The 12,581-nt window shown below is 49.3% G+C and overlaps 1 protein-coding gene across 2 annotated transcripts; it reads left to right on the top strand.

The window, feature by feature from the left end:
- Nucleotides 1-343: 343 nt before the first annotated feature.
- On the top strand, nt 344-4,453 carry LOC119959364 (zinc finger protein 229-like). Of its 2 annotated transcripts, none has more exons than XM_038787653.1 (2): nt 344-434; nt 1,731-4,453. In XM_038787653.1, the coding sequence occupies exon 2, from the start codon at nt 2,237-2,239 to the stop codon at nt 3,551-3,553; it is 1,317 nt and encodes a 438-aa protein (XP_038643581.1). In that variant the 5' UTR covers nt 344-434; nt 1,731-2,236; the 3' UTR covers nt 3,554-4,453. The 2 variants fall into 2 exon arrangements, with proteins under 2 accessions (XP_038643581.1, XP_038643583.1); XM_038787655.1 differs by lacking the exon at nt 344-434 and adding an exon at nt 875-1,331.
- Nucleotides 4,454-12,581: the final 8,128 nt, after the last annotated feature.

The following is a 12,581-nucleotide window of genomic DNA, read 5'->3' on the forward strand; positions in this document are numbered from 1 at the left end:
TCCTGCTGACAGGGAGCACCGCGCATGCGCCCTGAATCCGGGCCTCTCACTGCAGACGCGGTTCGCTGCTGCCTCCGCCGCGCAGATACAAACTCGGAACCGGCAGCTTCTTCTTCCGGGGTCAGAGCCGCATCCCTGGACTCACGGACCCTCCCCAGGCTCCGCCTCTCCCTCCATTCCCCTCACCGTCTGTGGATCTGACAAACAAGCTTGTCCCAGCCCGTTGCCCACGTCACAATGCCCGGCGAATGATTGACGGCACCTCCGCGCCAATAGGAAGAAGGGGCGGGGCAGGAGGACCGAGCGGGAGCGGCTGGTTCCCCAGCCAACCGGAGTGAATGAGGGGGCGGGGCTAGGCAGTGACTGACGCAGGCGCAGTGCGGGCGATCGATAAGCGGAAAATTGCGGAAAGCCGGCAGCGGCCCATCTGCCGGGTGTGTGCAGTGTTTTTGTCAACATGTTGTGCAGCACAATCTGGGGAAAAGGGCGTCCTGGACTCCCATTTGAACCGAACACGTCCTCACCGGCCCGTGTTAAAGATCACCATCTTTAATGGGGGCAATGATTGCAGAGACTGGGACAGATAAGAGCATGGAGGGGATTATAGAGGGAAAAAAGATCATGATTTTACCGACAGAGAGAGAGACACAGCATGGAGGAGATGACAGAGAGAGACCAGAGCATGGAGGGGATTACAGACAGACAGAGACCAGAGCATGGAGGAGATTACAGAGAGAAAAAAAACCATGAAGGGGATTACAGACCGAGAGACCAAAGCATGGGGGAGATGACAGAGAGAGAGAGGGGCATGGAGGAGATTAGACTTTGGGGGGGGGGGGGGGGGGGGGCGCGGTGCAAGAGCATGGAGAAATTTGAAAACAAGGATGAGAATTTCTAAATGTATCTGCTTCTTAACTGGGAGCCTTTGGAGGTCTGTGAGCATGAATGAAACTTGGTGTGATTAAGCAATAAAGTTTATGATCTCAGGTTCATAGGGAGGTTTAATGTGGGAGACCAACCAGCCAGACCAGCATTAGAACAGTTCAGTCCACAGGGAACAAAGGAATGGGTGAAGGTTTCAGCAGCAAATGAGCAGAGAGTCTGGTGATGTTACTGAGGTGGAAATAGTGATGATGTAGATATGGGATTATCACAAAATATTTTGGGATATGTATGAACCATAGTTCAGTCTCAGGCTGTTATCGGGGAGATGGGTGGAGCCGGTGCTGAGGAAATGGAGTTTGTAGGAGAGAAGCAAAGACAATAGGATCATTTTTTGCAATGTTTAAATGCAGTAAATGTTTGCTCATCCAGTTCAGTATGTCAGTACGGTGAGTGACTGGGAGAGGAATTTGTAGGTGAATGCGTTGTCAGACACATGCTGCCCTGGTCCTTTATGGTGATGGAGGCTGAAGGCTTGAGAGATTTGTAAACGTCTGGTCAAGCTGTAGATGGATAAAAACCCTTTCCTTCATTCCCTACCTCTCCCACCTCTCCTCTCTGTCACTCTCTCTTCCATTCTCCCTCCTCCTCTAGAAGTCTGAATCTTGTGTTGGCCCAGACCAGTTGGCAGGATTCCTTCCCTGAAGGACATTCCTGAACCAGTTGTGTTTTTATGACAATCCAGCAGTTTTCATGGTCACTTTTTCCGAGTGCTGGCCCCACAAATGACCAAATTCATTCAGCTCAATTTCATTCTCACACTTTTCTGTTTTCTGTCAATTTTACAGGAGGTTGAACATTGGAAAACTGAAACTCAACATCACATCAGAATCTTACATAGTCGCCCAATTCACCATCATCCAAATGCTGACGGATTTTGAACATGGAAGGGAAACAACACCGTTCACAGTGGAAACTGTGCTCAGGTTCTGTGTGGCTGAGATTTCAGCCGATCAGCTGTCCTGTTGAGACAAACGCAGTTACAGCAGAGAGAGAACGTAGAAACGTGTGGACTGTGGGAAGGGATACAATTACCCATTGAAGTGGAAATTCACAGTGACACTCACACAGGGGAGAGATCACTCACTTGCTCTGAGTGTGGGAAGACATTCACTACCTCATCCCACCTATTGACCAATGAGTCCACACTGAGAAGAGACCGTTCAGCTGCTCCGAGTGTGGGAAGGGATTAGCTCACTCGGCCAACCCGCTGAGACACCAGCGAGCTCACACCCATGAGAGACCTTTTAAATACCCAGACTGCGGGAAACACTGTCGAGGTTCTGGGGAACTGATGTCCCATCAACATGTTCACACTGACATGACACCGTTCAAGTGCTCTGGCTGTGGGACTGGGTTCAGACGATCATCTGATCTGACTGTACATCATTGCAGTCACGCCAGAGAGAGGCCGTTCACCTGCTCTGAGTGTGGGAAAGGATTTATTACCTCATCCTACCTGCTGACACACCAGTGCATTCACAGTGGGGAGAGGCCATTCACCTGCTCTGAATGTGGGAAGGGATTCACTCAGTCATCCCACCTGCAGACACACCAGCGAGTTCACACTGGAGAGAGACCATTCATCTGCTCCAAATGTGGGAAAAGATTCACTCAGTCATCCAACTTGCTGACACACCAACGCATTCATACTGGAGATAAACCATTCATCTGCTCCAAGTGTGGAAAGGGATTCATTTGCACAGCCTACTTACTGAGACACCAGCGGGTTCACACTGGGGAGAGACCATTCACCTGCTCCAGGTGTGGGAAGGGATTCAGTCACTCACACAACCTCCAGAGACACCAGTACATTCACACTGGGGAGAGGCCATTCACCTGCTCAGACTGTGGGAAGAGATTCACTCAGAGATATAGTCTTCTGGAACACCAGCGAATTCACACTGGGGAGAGGCTGTTCCCCTGCAGTGAGTGTGGGAAGGGATTCAGTGCCTCATCACAACTGCAGACCCACCAGCGCACTCACACTGGGGAGAGACCATTCAGCTGCTCCTGGTGTGGGAAGAGATTCACTTGTTCATCCCATCTGCAGACCCACCAGCGAGTTCACACCGGGGAGAGGCCATTCACCTGCTCTGAGTGTGGGAAGGAATTTGCTCATTCATCCAACCTGCTGAGACACCAGCGAGTTCACAGTGAGGACAGACCTTTTAAATGTCCAGACTGTGGGAAGTGCTATAAAAGTTCTGAGGAACTGATGTCCCATCAACGTGTTCACACTGATGAGAGACCGTTCAGGTGCTCTGACTGTGGAACTGGGTTCAGACGATCATCTGACCTCACTGTACATCAGCGTATTCACACTGGGAAGAGGCCATTCACCTGCTCTGTGTGTGGCAAAGGATTCACTACCTCATCCTACCTGCTGACACACCAGCGACTTCACACTGGGGAAAGGCCGTTCAGCTGCCCCTTGTGTGGGAAGCGTTTCACTCAGTCATCCCACCTGCTCACACACCAGCGAGTTCACACTGGAGAGAGACCATTTACCTGCTCTCAGTGTGGGAAAGGATTCACTCAGTCATCCAACTTGCTGACACACCAGCGCACTCACACCTGGGAGGAGCTGTCTGATGCCATATGTGAGTAGAGAGTCTATCAGACATACGCCCTTCTGAGACATCAGTGAGTTCATACTGGGGAAAAGATGTATGTGTGTAGGGATTCAGTCAGTTACACAATCTCCTGTTGGACAGTCTTTCACTTGCCCCGTGTGTGGAAATGTTTCAACTGACCTGATGAATCACCAAATTGTTCACACTGGGGGAAAGGCTGGGCAGTGATCTGACGTGAGATTGATTCATTAATCATCTAATCTGTGGACACACCAGCGAGTTCCCACTGAGCTGAGACTGTTCACCTGCTCCATGTGTGGGAAGGGATTCACTCAGTCATTTAAACTTCTGACTGCTCAGTGAATTCACACTGCACAGAGGGTGTTTGTGTGTGTGTGTGTAAAAGGATTTGATCATCATCACAACTGTAAATTTGTCAATTACAAAGTGGAGAGAGGATATTCACCTGCTTCCTGTCTGCAAACACATTTCCTGATAATGGATATCGTTTTGATCAGAGATCCTGGAATTCATTTCAAATTGTTGCAGATTTGCTGTCTTAATGGCTAAATATACTTTTTTGTTTTTACACAATGATTTATTGCTTTAAACAAGCAACAATGAGACATTGGTTCAATGTTTTTATTTCTATCACATATGCCATTCCAGACAGGAACCATGAGATTACTGGATACTGATAGGAGGTCTCATCAGAAAGATCTGGGAGCACGTTATTCTAATCTGATCAATCTGCTCAAAGGTAGACCTGGTCAGGAACACCGAGATTTTATATTGGTCCTTTCTGACTTCAGTCATGTTGTGTTTTTTTTTAATAAACATTTTATTGAGGTATTTTTGGTATTATAACAACAAAATAAACATCTCGCTCCTCAATGTGGATGCTAAGTTGCTGGCGAAGATCCTGGCTACCAGGATAGAGGACTGTGTGCCAGGGGTGATACACGAGGATCAGACAGGATTTGTCAAGGGAAGACAGCTTAACACGAATGTGCGGAGGTTGTTAAATGTTATCATGATGCCGGCGGTGGAGGGGAAGGCGGAGATAGTGGTGGCGCTAGATGCAGAGAAGGTGTTTGATAGAGTTGAGTGGGGGTACCTGCGGGAGGTGCTGGAGCGGTTTGGATTTGGGGAGGGGTTCATCAAATGGGTGAGGTTGCTTTATGAGGCCCCGATGGCGAGTGTAGTTACTAATGGAAGGAGATCAGAGTACTTCAGGCTCTACCGTGGGACCAGGCAGGGGTGCCCCCTGTCCCCCTTGCTTTTTGCACTGGCAATTGAACCTTTGGCTTTGGCGCTGAGGGAGTCGGGGAGGTGGAGGGGCCTGGTGCAGGGTGGGGAGGAACATTGAGTATCGCTGTATGCAGACGACCTGCTGTTGTATGTGGCGGATCCAGAAGGGGGAATGCTGGGGGTGATGGAGCTGTTGGCTGAGTTTGGGGGCTTCCCGGGCTGAATCTGGGCAAGAGCGAGGCATTTGTAGTGCACCCGGGTGATCAGGAGGAGGGAATTGGGAGACTCCCATTTAAGAGGGCAGTGAAGAGTTTCAGATACCTGGGGGTGCAGGTGGCCAGGAGTTGGGGGACTCTCCACAAGCTTAATTTTACCAGGCTTGTGGAGTAGATGGAGGAGGAATTTAAAAGGTGGGACATGGTGCCGCTATCGCTGGCGGGTAGAGTGCAGTCCGTCAAAATGACGGTGCTCCCGAGGTTCTTGTTCCTTTTTCAGTGTTTGCCCATCTTTATCCCTAGGGCCTTTTTTAGAAGGGTGACTAGCAGCATCATGAGCTTTGTTTGGGCGCATGGGACCCCGAGGGTGAAGAGGGCCTTCTTGGAGGGGTGTAGAGATGGTGGGGGGCTGGCGTGACGCAATCTCTCTGGGTATTATTGGGCGGCCAATGTTTCGATGGTGCGCAAGTGGGTGATGGAGGGGGAGGGGGCAGCACGGAAAAGGTTGGAGATGGCGTCCTGTGGAGGCACAAGCCTGGGGGCCCTGGTAACGGCGCCGTTGCCGCTCCCTCCTACGAGATATACCACGAGTCCGGTTGTGTCGGCTACCCTCAAGATTTGGGGGCAGTGGAGGCGACATAGGGGGGAAGTGGGGGGCTCGATGGAGGCTCCGCTAAGGGGGAACCATCGGTTCATCCCGGGGAACATTGATGGGGGGTTCCAGGGTTGGCACAGAGCGGGCATCGGAAAGCTGAGGGACCTGTTTATTGATGGGAGGTTTGCGAGCCTGGGAGAGTTGGAGGAGAAATTTGAGCTCCCCTCAGGGAACATGTTTAGGTACCTGCAGGTAAAGGCGTTTGCTAGGCGGCAGGTGGAGGGATTCCCTTTGCTTCCCGCGAGGGGGGTGAGGGACAGGGTGCTTTTGGGGATCTGGGTCGGGGATGGGAAGATATCTGATATCTACAAGGTATTGCAGGAGGTGGAGGAGGCGTCAGTAGAGGAGCTAAAGGCTAAGTGGGAGGGGGAACTGGGGGAACAGATCGAGGATGGGACATGGACGGATGCCCTGGAGAGGGTTAACTCTTCCTCCTCATGTGCGCAGCTTTGCCTCATCCAATTCAAGGTGCTGCACCGGGCCCACATGTCCGGGTCTAGGATGAGTACGTTCTTTGGGGGCGAAGACAGGTGTGTCCAGCGAATCATACCCATATGTTCTGGGCATGCCCGGCACTGGAGGATTTCTGGAAGGGGGTGGCGAGGACGGTGTCGAGGGTGGTAGGATCCAGGATCAAGCCAGGCTGGGGACTTGCGATTTTTGGGGTTGCGGTGGAGCCGGGAGTGCAGGAGGCGAGAGAGGCCGGTGTTTTGGCCTTTGCGTCCCTAGTAGCCCGGCGGAGGATCTTGCTACAGTGGAAGGATGCGAGACCCCCAAGCGTGGAGACCGGGATCAATGACATGGCGGGTTTTATTAAGCTGGAGAAGGTCAAATTCGTCCTGAGAGGATCGGTACAAGGTTCTTTAGGCGGTGGCAGCCTTTCCTAGACTTTCTGGCTCAGCGATAGGGAACTGGGTCAGCAGCAGTAGCAACCCGGGGGGGGGGGGGGGGGGGGGTTGTTGACTATGTTTATTTAATTTTAATTTATTTTTAAGTTATCTTGTTATTTACTGGGTTTGGGGAGGGTGGGGGGGGGGGGTGCGATATATGCGTTGCTACTGTCTTGGAGGGGGTTATACTTAATATGTTGTTTTATTGTTGCTTGTTACTGTTTGTTATATTTTTTGTTAAATATTTCAATAAAAATTATTATTTTTGAAAAAAACAACAACAAAATAAACAATGTACATGAAACTATAAACATAGTGCAAAAGCCGTCTCCCTCTCTTACAGGTCCCAGCTTTAGTAATGTTGTATTAACCTGACGATAACATCTCAATAAATTCTGGTTACTTGTTTATTAAAACATAACATATTAACCCATTAATTCAGCTGATAAATGATATCATGCTCTTTAGTAGTCTTGTGTGATATCTCTTCATGTCTAATTTTATCCTCAGTGTGACCTCTGAGAACCTGTTTCTATTGTAGGTCCTTAGTTATGTGTGCAAGTGTCATTACTGTTGAAAAATGTTTATTAAAGTTATTCAGATCTTCTCACGTTGCCTCCCTCTGTCTACATTCCCCACCTCGAGGCTCAATAAGATGCTTCCTTTTGTAGCTTTAGAGTTTTCTCTTGCTCAGTACAAACATTTCTATTATATTATTTGCCTTTGTAACCTGTTTACTTGAATTTTTACTTGTAATTGAGTGCGGCACGGTAGCACAGTGGTTAGCACTGTTGCTTCACAGCACCAGGGACCCGGGTTTGATTCCTGCTTTTGTCACTGTCCGTGCGAGTTTGCACGTATTCCACGTGTTTGTGTGGGTCCCTCCGGGTGCTCCGGTTTCATAGAACATAGAACAGTACAGCACAGAACAGGCCCTTCGGCCCTCAATGTTGTGCCGAGCCATGATCACCCTACTCAAACCCACGTATCCACCCTATACCCGTAACCCAACAACCCCCCCTTAACCTTACTTTTTGTAGGACACTACGGGCAATTTAGCATGGCCAATCCACCTAACCCGCACATCTTTGGACTGTGGGAGGAAACCGGAGCACCCGGAGGAAACCCACGCACACAGGGGGAGGCCGTGCAGACTCCACACAGACAGTGACTCAGCCGGGAATCGAACCTGGGACCCTGGAGCTGTGAAGCATTTATGCTAACCACCATGCTACCCTGCTGCCCTTTCCTCCCACAAGTCCCGAAAGACGTGCTGTTAGGTGAACTGGACATTCTGAATTCTCCCTCAGTGTACCTGAACAGGTGCTGGAGTGCAGCGACTGGGAGATTTTCACAGTAACCTCATTGCAGTGTTAATGTAAGCCATGTTGTGACACTAATACAGATTATTATAATTTCCGTAACGTTGTGATCTTTCCAGACACTGGTACTTTAACCCCAGGATTGGTCAGGTTGGATGGGACTGTCCACCTTATGGGACAGGAGGTATTCCTGTGTTAGTGTGTGTGACTGTCGCTCTCTGTGTTTCAGAATGTGGTTGTGTATTCAAAGGTGTGTGTCTCTGCAGACTGTGTGTCTCTGCAGGCTGTGTGTGTCTGCAGGCTGTGTGTGTCTGCAGGCTGTGTGTGTCTGCAGACTGTGTGTGACTGCAGCCTGTGTGTGACTGCAGCCTGTGTGTGACTGCAGGCTGTGTGTGACTGCAGGCTGTGTGTGACTGCAGGCTGTGTGTGTCTGCAGGCTGTGTGTGTCTGCAGGCTGTGTGTGTCTGCAGGCTGTGTGTGTCTGCAGACTGTGTGTGACTGCAGACTGTGTGTGACTGCAGCCTGTGTGTGACTGCAGGCTGTGTGTGACTGCAGGCTGTGTGTGACTGCAGGCTGTGTGTGACTGCAGGCTGTGTGTGACTGCAGGCTGTGTGTGACTGCAGGCTGTGTGTGTCTGCAGGCTGTGTGTGACTGCAGGCTGTGTGTGACTGCAGGCTGTGTGTGACTGCAGGCTGTGTGTGACTGCAGGCTGTGCGTGACTGCAGGCTGTGCGTGTCTGCAGGCTGTGTGTGACTGCAGCCTGTGTGTGTCTGCAGCCTGTGTGTGCCTGCAGCCTGTGTGTGCCTGCAGGCTGTGTGGGTCTGCAGCCTGTGTGGGCCTGCAGGCTGTGTGTGCCTGCAGGCTGTGTGTGCCTGCAGGCTGTGTGGGTCTGCAGCCTGTGTGGGTCTGCAGCCTGTGTGGGCCTGCAGGCTGTGTGGGTCTGCAGCCTGTGTGGGCCTGCAGGCTGTGTGTGTCTGCAGACTGTGTGTGACTGCAGCCTGTGTGTGCCTGCAGCCTGTGTGTGACTGCAGGCTGTGTGTGACTGCAGGCTGTGTGTGCCTGCAGGCTGTGTGTGCCTGCAGGCTGTGTGTGCCTGCAGGCTGTGTGTGCCTGCAGGCTGTGTGTGGCTGCAGGCTGTGTGTGACTGCAGGCTGTGTGTGCCTGCAGGCTGTGTGTGTCTGCAGGCTATGTGTGACTGCAGCCTGTGTGTGTGTGTCTGCAGACTGTGTGTGTCTGCAGGCTGTGTGTGTCTGCAGGCTGTGTGTGCCTGCAGGCTGTGTGTGACTGCAGACTATCTGTGCTGCTTCTAATCAGCTGTAACATAAACCTTCCTCTCTCTGAGCAAATGCTGTTGGTTCACTGAGAATCCCATCCAGTCATTTGAATGGTGCCACTCAGATTCTTCATAAAATCATAGAATCCCTGGAGTGCAGAAGGAGGCTATTTGGCCCATCGTGTCTGCACCAACTCTTCGAAAGACCCCCTTACCAATCCCCTGCCCTATTCCTGCTACACCATCCTAAGGGATAATTTAGCTTGGCCAATCCCCCTAATCTGCACATCATTCGACTGTGGGCAGAAACCGGAGCACCCAGAGGAAACCCACGCAGACACGGCGGGTAATTGTACCATCTCCATACAGTCACCCGAGGTTAAAATCAAACCCAAATCCCTGGCGCAGTGAGGCAGCAGTGCTAACCGCTGTACCACCATGCTGCTACAGGACAGGAAACCTACACCACCTCTAAAATAAAACCAGAATCAGTCCAACCTCAGTCACCGAGCTCCAGTTTGCAGATGCCTGAACTCTGGTAAAGCTATCCAGCTCCATTGATTCTATAACCATTAATACTCTCGCCTCACAAATTTCTCGCAATCTCAGCTCTTAAAATTTCTTCTATTGACAGAATTGCAGATTTCACTATATTTTGTGAAGTGATTTCTGACATTGCTCCTGAACAGCACAGTCTCAGTTAAACAAATAAATCTCACTGATTTAGACATTTAAATAGCGACAATTATTTTACTCTTAACTGGTTATGTGACAAAATTTGAAAAGCATAATAATAGTTTGAGTAAAACACTGCAGAAGCTGGAAATGTGAAGTGAAAACAGAAAGTTGTGGAAATGTGAAGTGAAAACAGAAAGTTGTGGAAATCCTCAGCAGGTTTGGCAGCTTCTGTGAAGAGAGAGAGAGTTAACATTTCCAATGCAATCTGATTCTTCTTCAGAACTGAGTGTTTGCAGCATTGTGGTTTCATTTGACAAACATAATGAATGTGAACTTTGTGGTTCTTACAGATATCTGGCTGTAAATCTGATTTCAGACCTTCCTCTGAACACTTTGCAACCTCAGCTCCAGCTCATTGTCCTTCACTAAAGACCCGGATAGAAAATCCCGCCACAAGATGGCGGCGGTCGCCGGGTGACCCGGGAGGAAGTCCTGCCCACTCCCTCTACCCATACCAAGATGGCCACCCCCAGCACTCAATCTCTGAATGAAACATTCGCCTTCCTCTCCCAAGATGGTGGCTGGTTGCCACGGAAAATCCAGACCTTGATTACCAGCTTCCTATTGGTCCGGAGCTGCCACCCATTACTCCCCAGCCATTTTGGATTGGAGCATGCGCAGTGCGGGTATGAAGCTGGACCCCCCCAATAAGACCCATTGATTTTATTGTCAGTCTGCAGACAGGAGCTGGAGAACTGAACCCAGGCAGAGGAGAGGGAGGGAGAAAACTGGGAGTGGAGGAAAGAAATGGTGCAGATGGTGAGATGGGTTTGGATTTCAGCCCAGGGAGGAGGGAGAGTGTGTGGGACGGGGATTTACAGCTTTGGGAGAACAAGAGAGTAAAAAATGTTCCAGAGAAACTAGAATTGTCTGTTCAGAATTTCTATCCTGGACTGACAGTGATGGCTTTTATAAACTCCTTTTACAGGATATTGGAAGTGGAGCATTGGCCGACAGAAAACTGAAACCAAATATCGAAATCTGACAGTCACTCAATTTTTTAGAATCTGAATATCATCGGCCTTTGAATGTGGAAGGAGAAATGTTTCTTTGTACTGTTTGTGGGGAAAGATTTCAGACATCAGTGTGACTGGAAAAGCACCGCGACACAGACTCCTCGAGTCAGAGTGTTCCAGTGAACTGACTGTGGACAGAGCTTTAACCAGTTACACAGCCTGAAAAAACATTGCACCATTCACAGCGGGGAGAAACCACACACGTGCTCGGTGTGTGGATGACAGTTCTATATAACTGTAACATAATTTCCAAGCTTTTATATTCTATACCCATCCTATGAAGGCAAGCATGCCATAATCTTTCTTTACCACCTTTTCCACCTGTGCTGTCACTTTTAAGGATCTGTGGTCCTATACACCCAGATCTCTCTGTGTATCTATGCTCCTGATGGTTCTGTCATTTATTTTATAGCTCCTACCTGAAATGGATCGACCAACATGCATCACCTCGCATTTGTCTGGGTTAAATTCCATCTGCCATTTCACTGCCCAATTCTGGAGCCCATCTATATCCTGTTGTATTCTCTGACAATCTTCATCACTATCCACAACTCCTGCAATCTTAGTACCATCCGCAAACTTGCTAATCAGACCCGCTACGTTTTTTCCAAATCATTTATATATATTACAAAGAGCAGAGGTCCCAGAACTGATCCCTGCAGAACACCACTCGTGACAGATCTCCATTTGGAAAAACACCCTTTCACTGCTACCCTCTGTCTTCTATGGCTAAGCGAGTTCTGGATCCATCCAGCTAGTTCACCCCTGACCCCATTTGATCTAATCTTTTGCACCAGCCTGCCATGAGGGACCTTTTCAAATGCTTTACTAAAGTCCATGTGGACATCCACAGCCCTTCCCTCGTCAATCATTTTGTCACCTCCTCAAAAAATTCAATCAAGTGAGACATGACCTCCCTTGCACAAACCATGCTGTCTATCACTAATAAGACCATTCACTTCCAAATGTGCACAGATCCTATCTCTGAGAATCTTTTCCAACAATTTTACTATCACTGACGTCAACCTCACTGGCTATAATTACCCGCATTATCCTTGCGACCCTTCTTAAATAACAACATTGGCTATCCTCCAATCATCTGGGATCTCATCTGTGGCCAATAAGGACACAAAGATTTATGTTAGAGGCCCAGCTATTTCTTCTCTTGTCTCCCTCAGTAATCTGGGATAGATGCCACCTGGCCATGGGGATTTGTCTACCTTAATGCTTTTCAACAAACACTTCCTCCCTCGAAATAATGACTTGTTCTAAAGTGTTTGCACATCCCTCTGAGACACCACCAATCAACGTGTCCCTCTCCATTGTGAATACCGATGCAAAATACTCATTAAGGACTTCAACTACTTCCTCTGGTTCAACACATAATTACCCTCTTTTGTCCTGGAGTGGACCAACTCTTTCTCCAGCTACCCTCTTGTTCCTAATATACGTATAAAATGCCTTGGGATTCTCCTTAATCCTATCTGCCAAGGACACTTTGTGACCCCTTTTTGCCCACCTAACTCCCAGCTTGAGCTCTTTTCTACTTTCCTTGTATTCCTCAAGTGCTTCATCTGTTTTTAGTTGCTTTTACGTCACATATGCATCCTTTTCATTTTGACCAGATTCTCAATTTCCCTGGTCATCCATGGTTCCCGAATCCTGCCTTCCCTGTCCTTCCTTTTTACCGGCACATGCCTGTC

Source organism: Scyliorhinus canicula, unplaced genomic scaffold (genome assembly GCF_902713615.1).
Source record: "Scyliorhinus canicula unplaced genomic scaffold, sScyCan1.1, whole genome shotgun sequence".
In the NCBI taxonomy this organism is placed as follows: Eukaryota; Metazoa; Chordata; class Chondrichthyes; order Carcharhiniformes; family Scyliorhinidae; genus Scyliorhinus; species Scyliorhinus canicula.

Excerpts from the sequence above, each read along its gene's own strand:
- LOC119959364 (XM_038787653.1), top strand. The coding sequence starts at position 2,237 with ATGTCCCATCAACATGTTCACACTGACATGACACCGTTCAAGTGCTCT.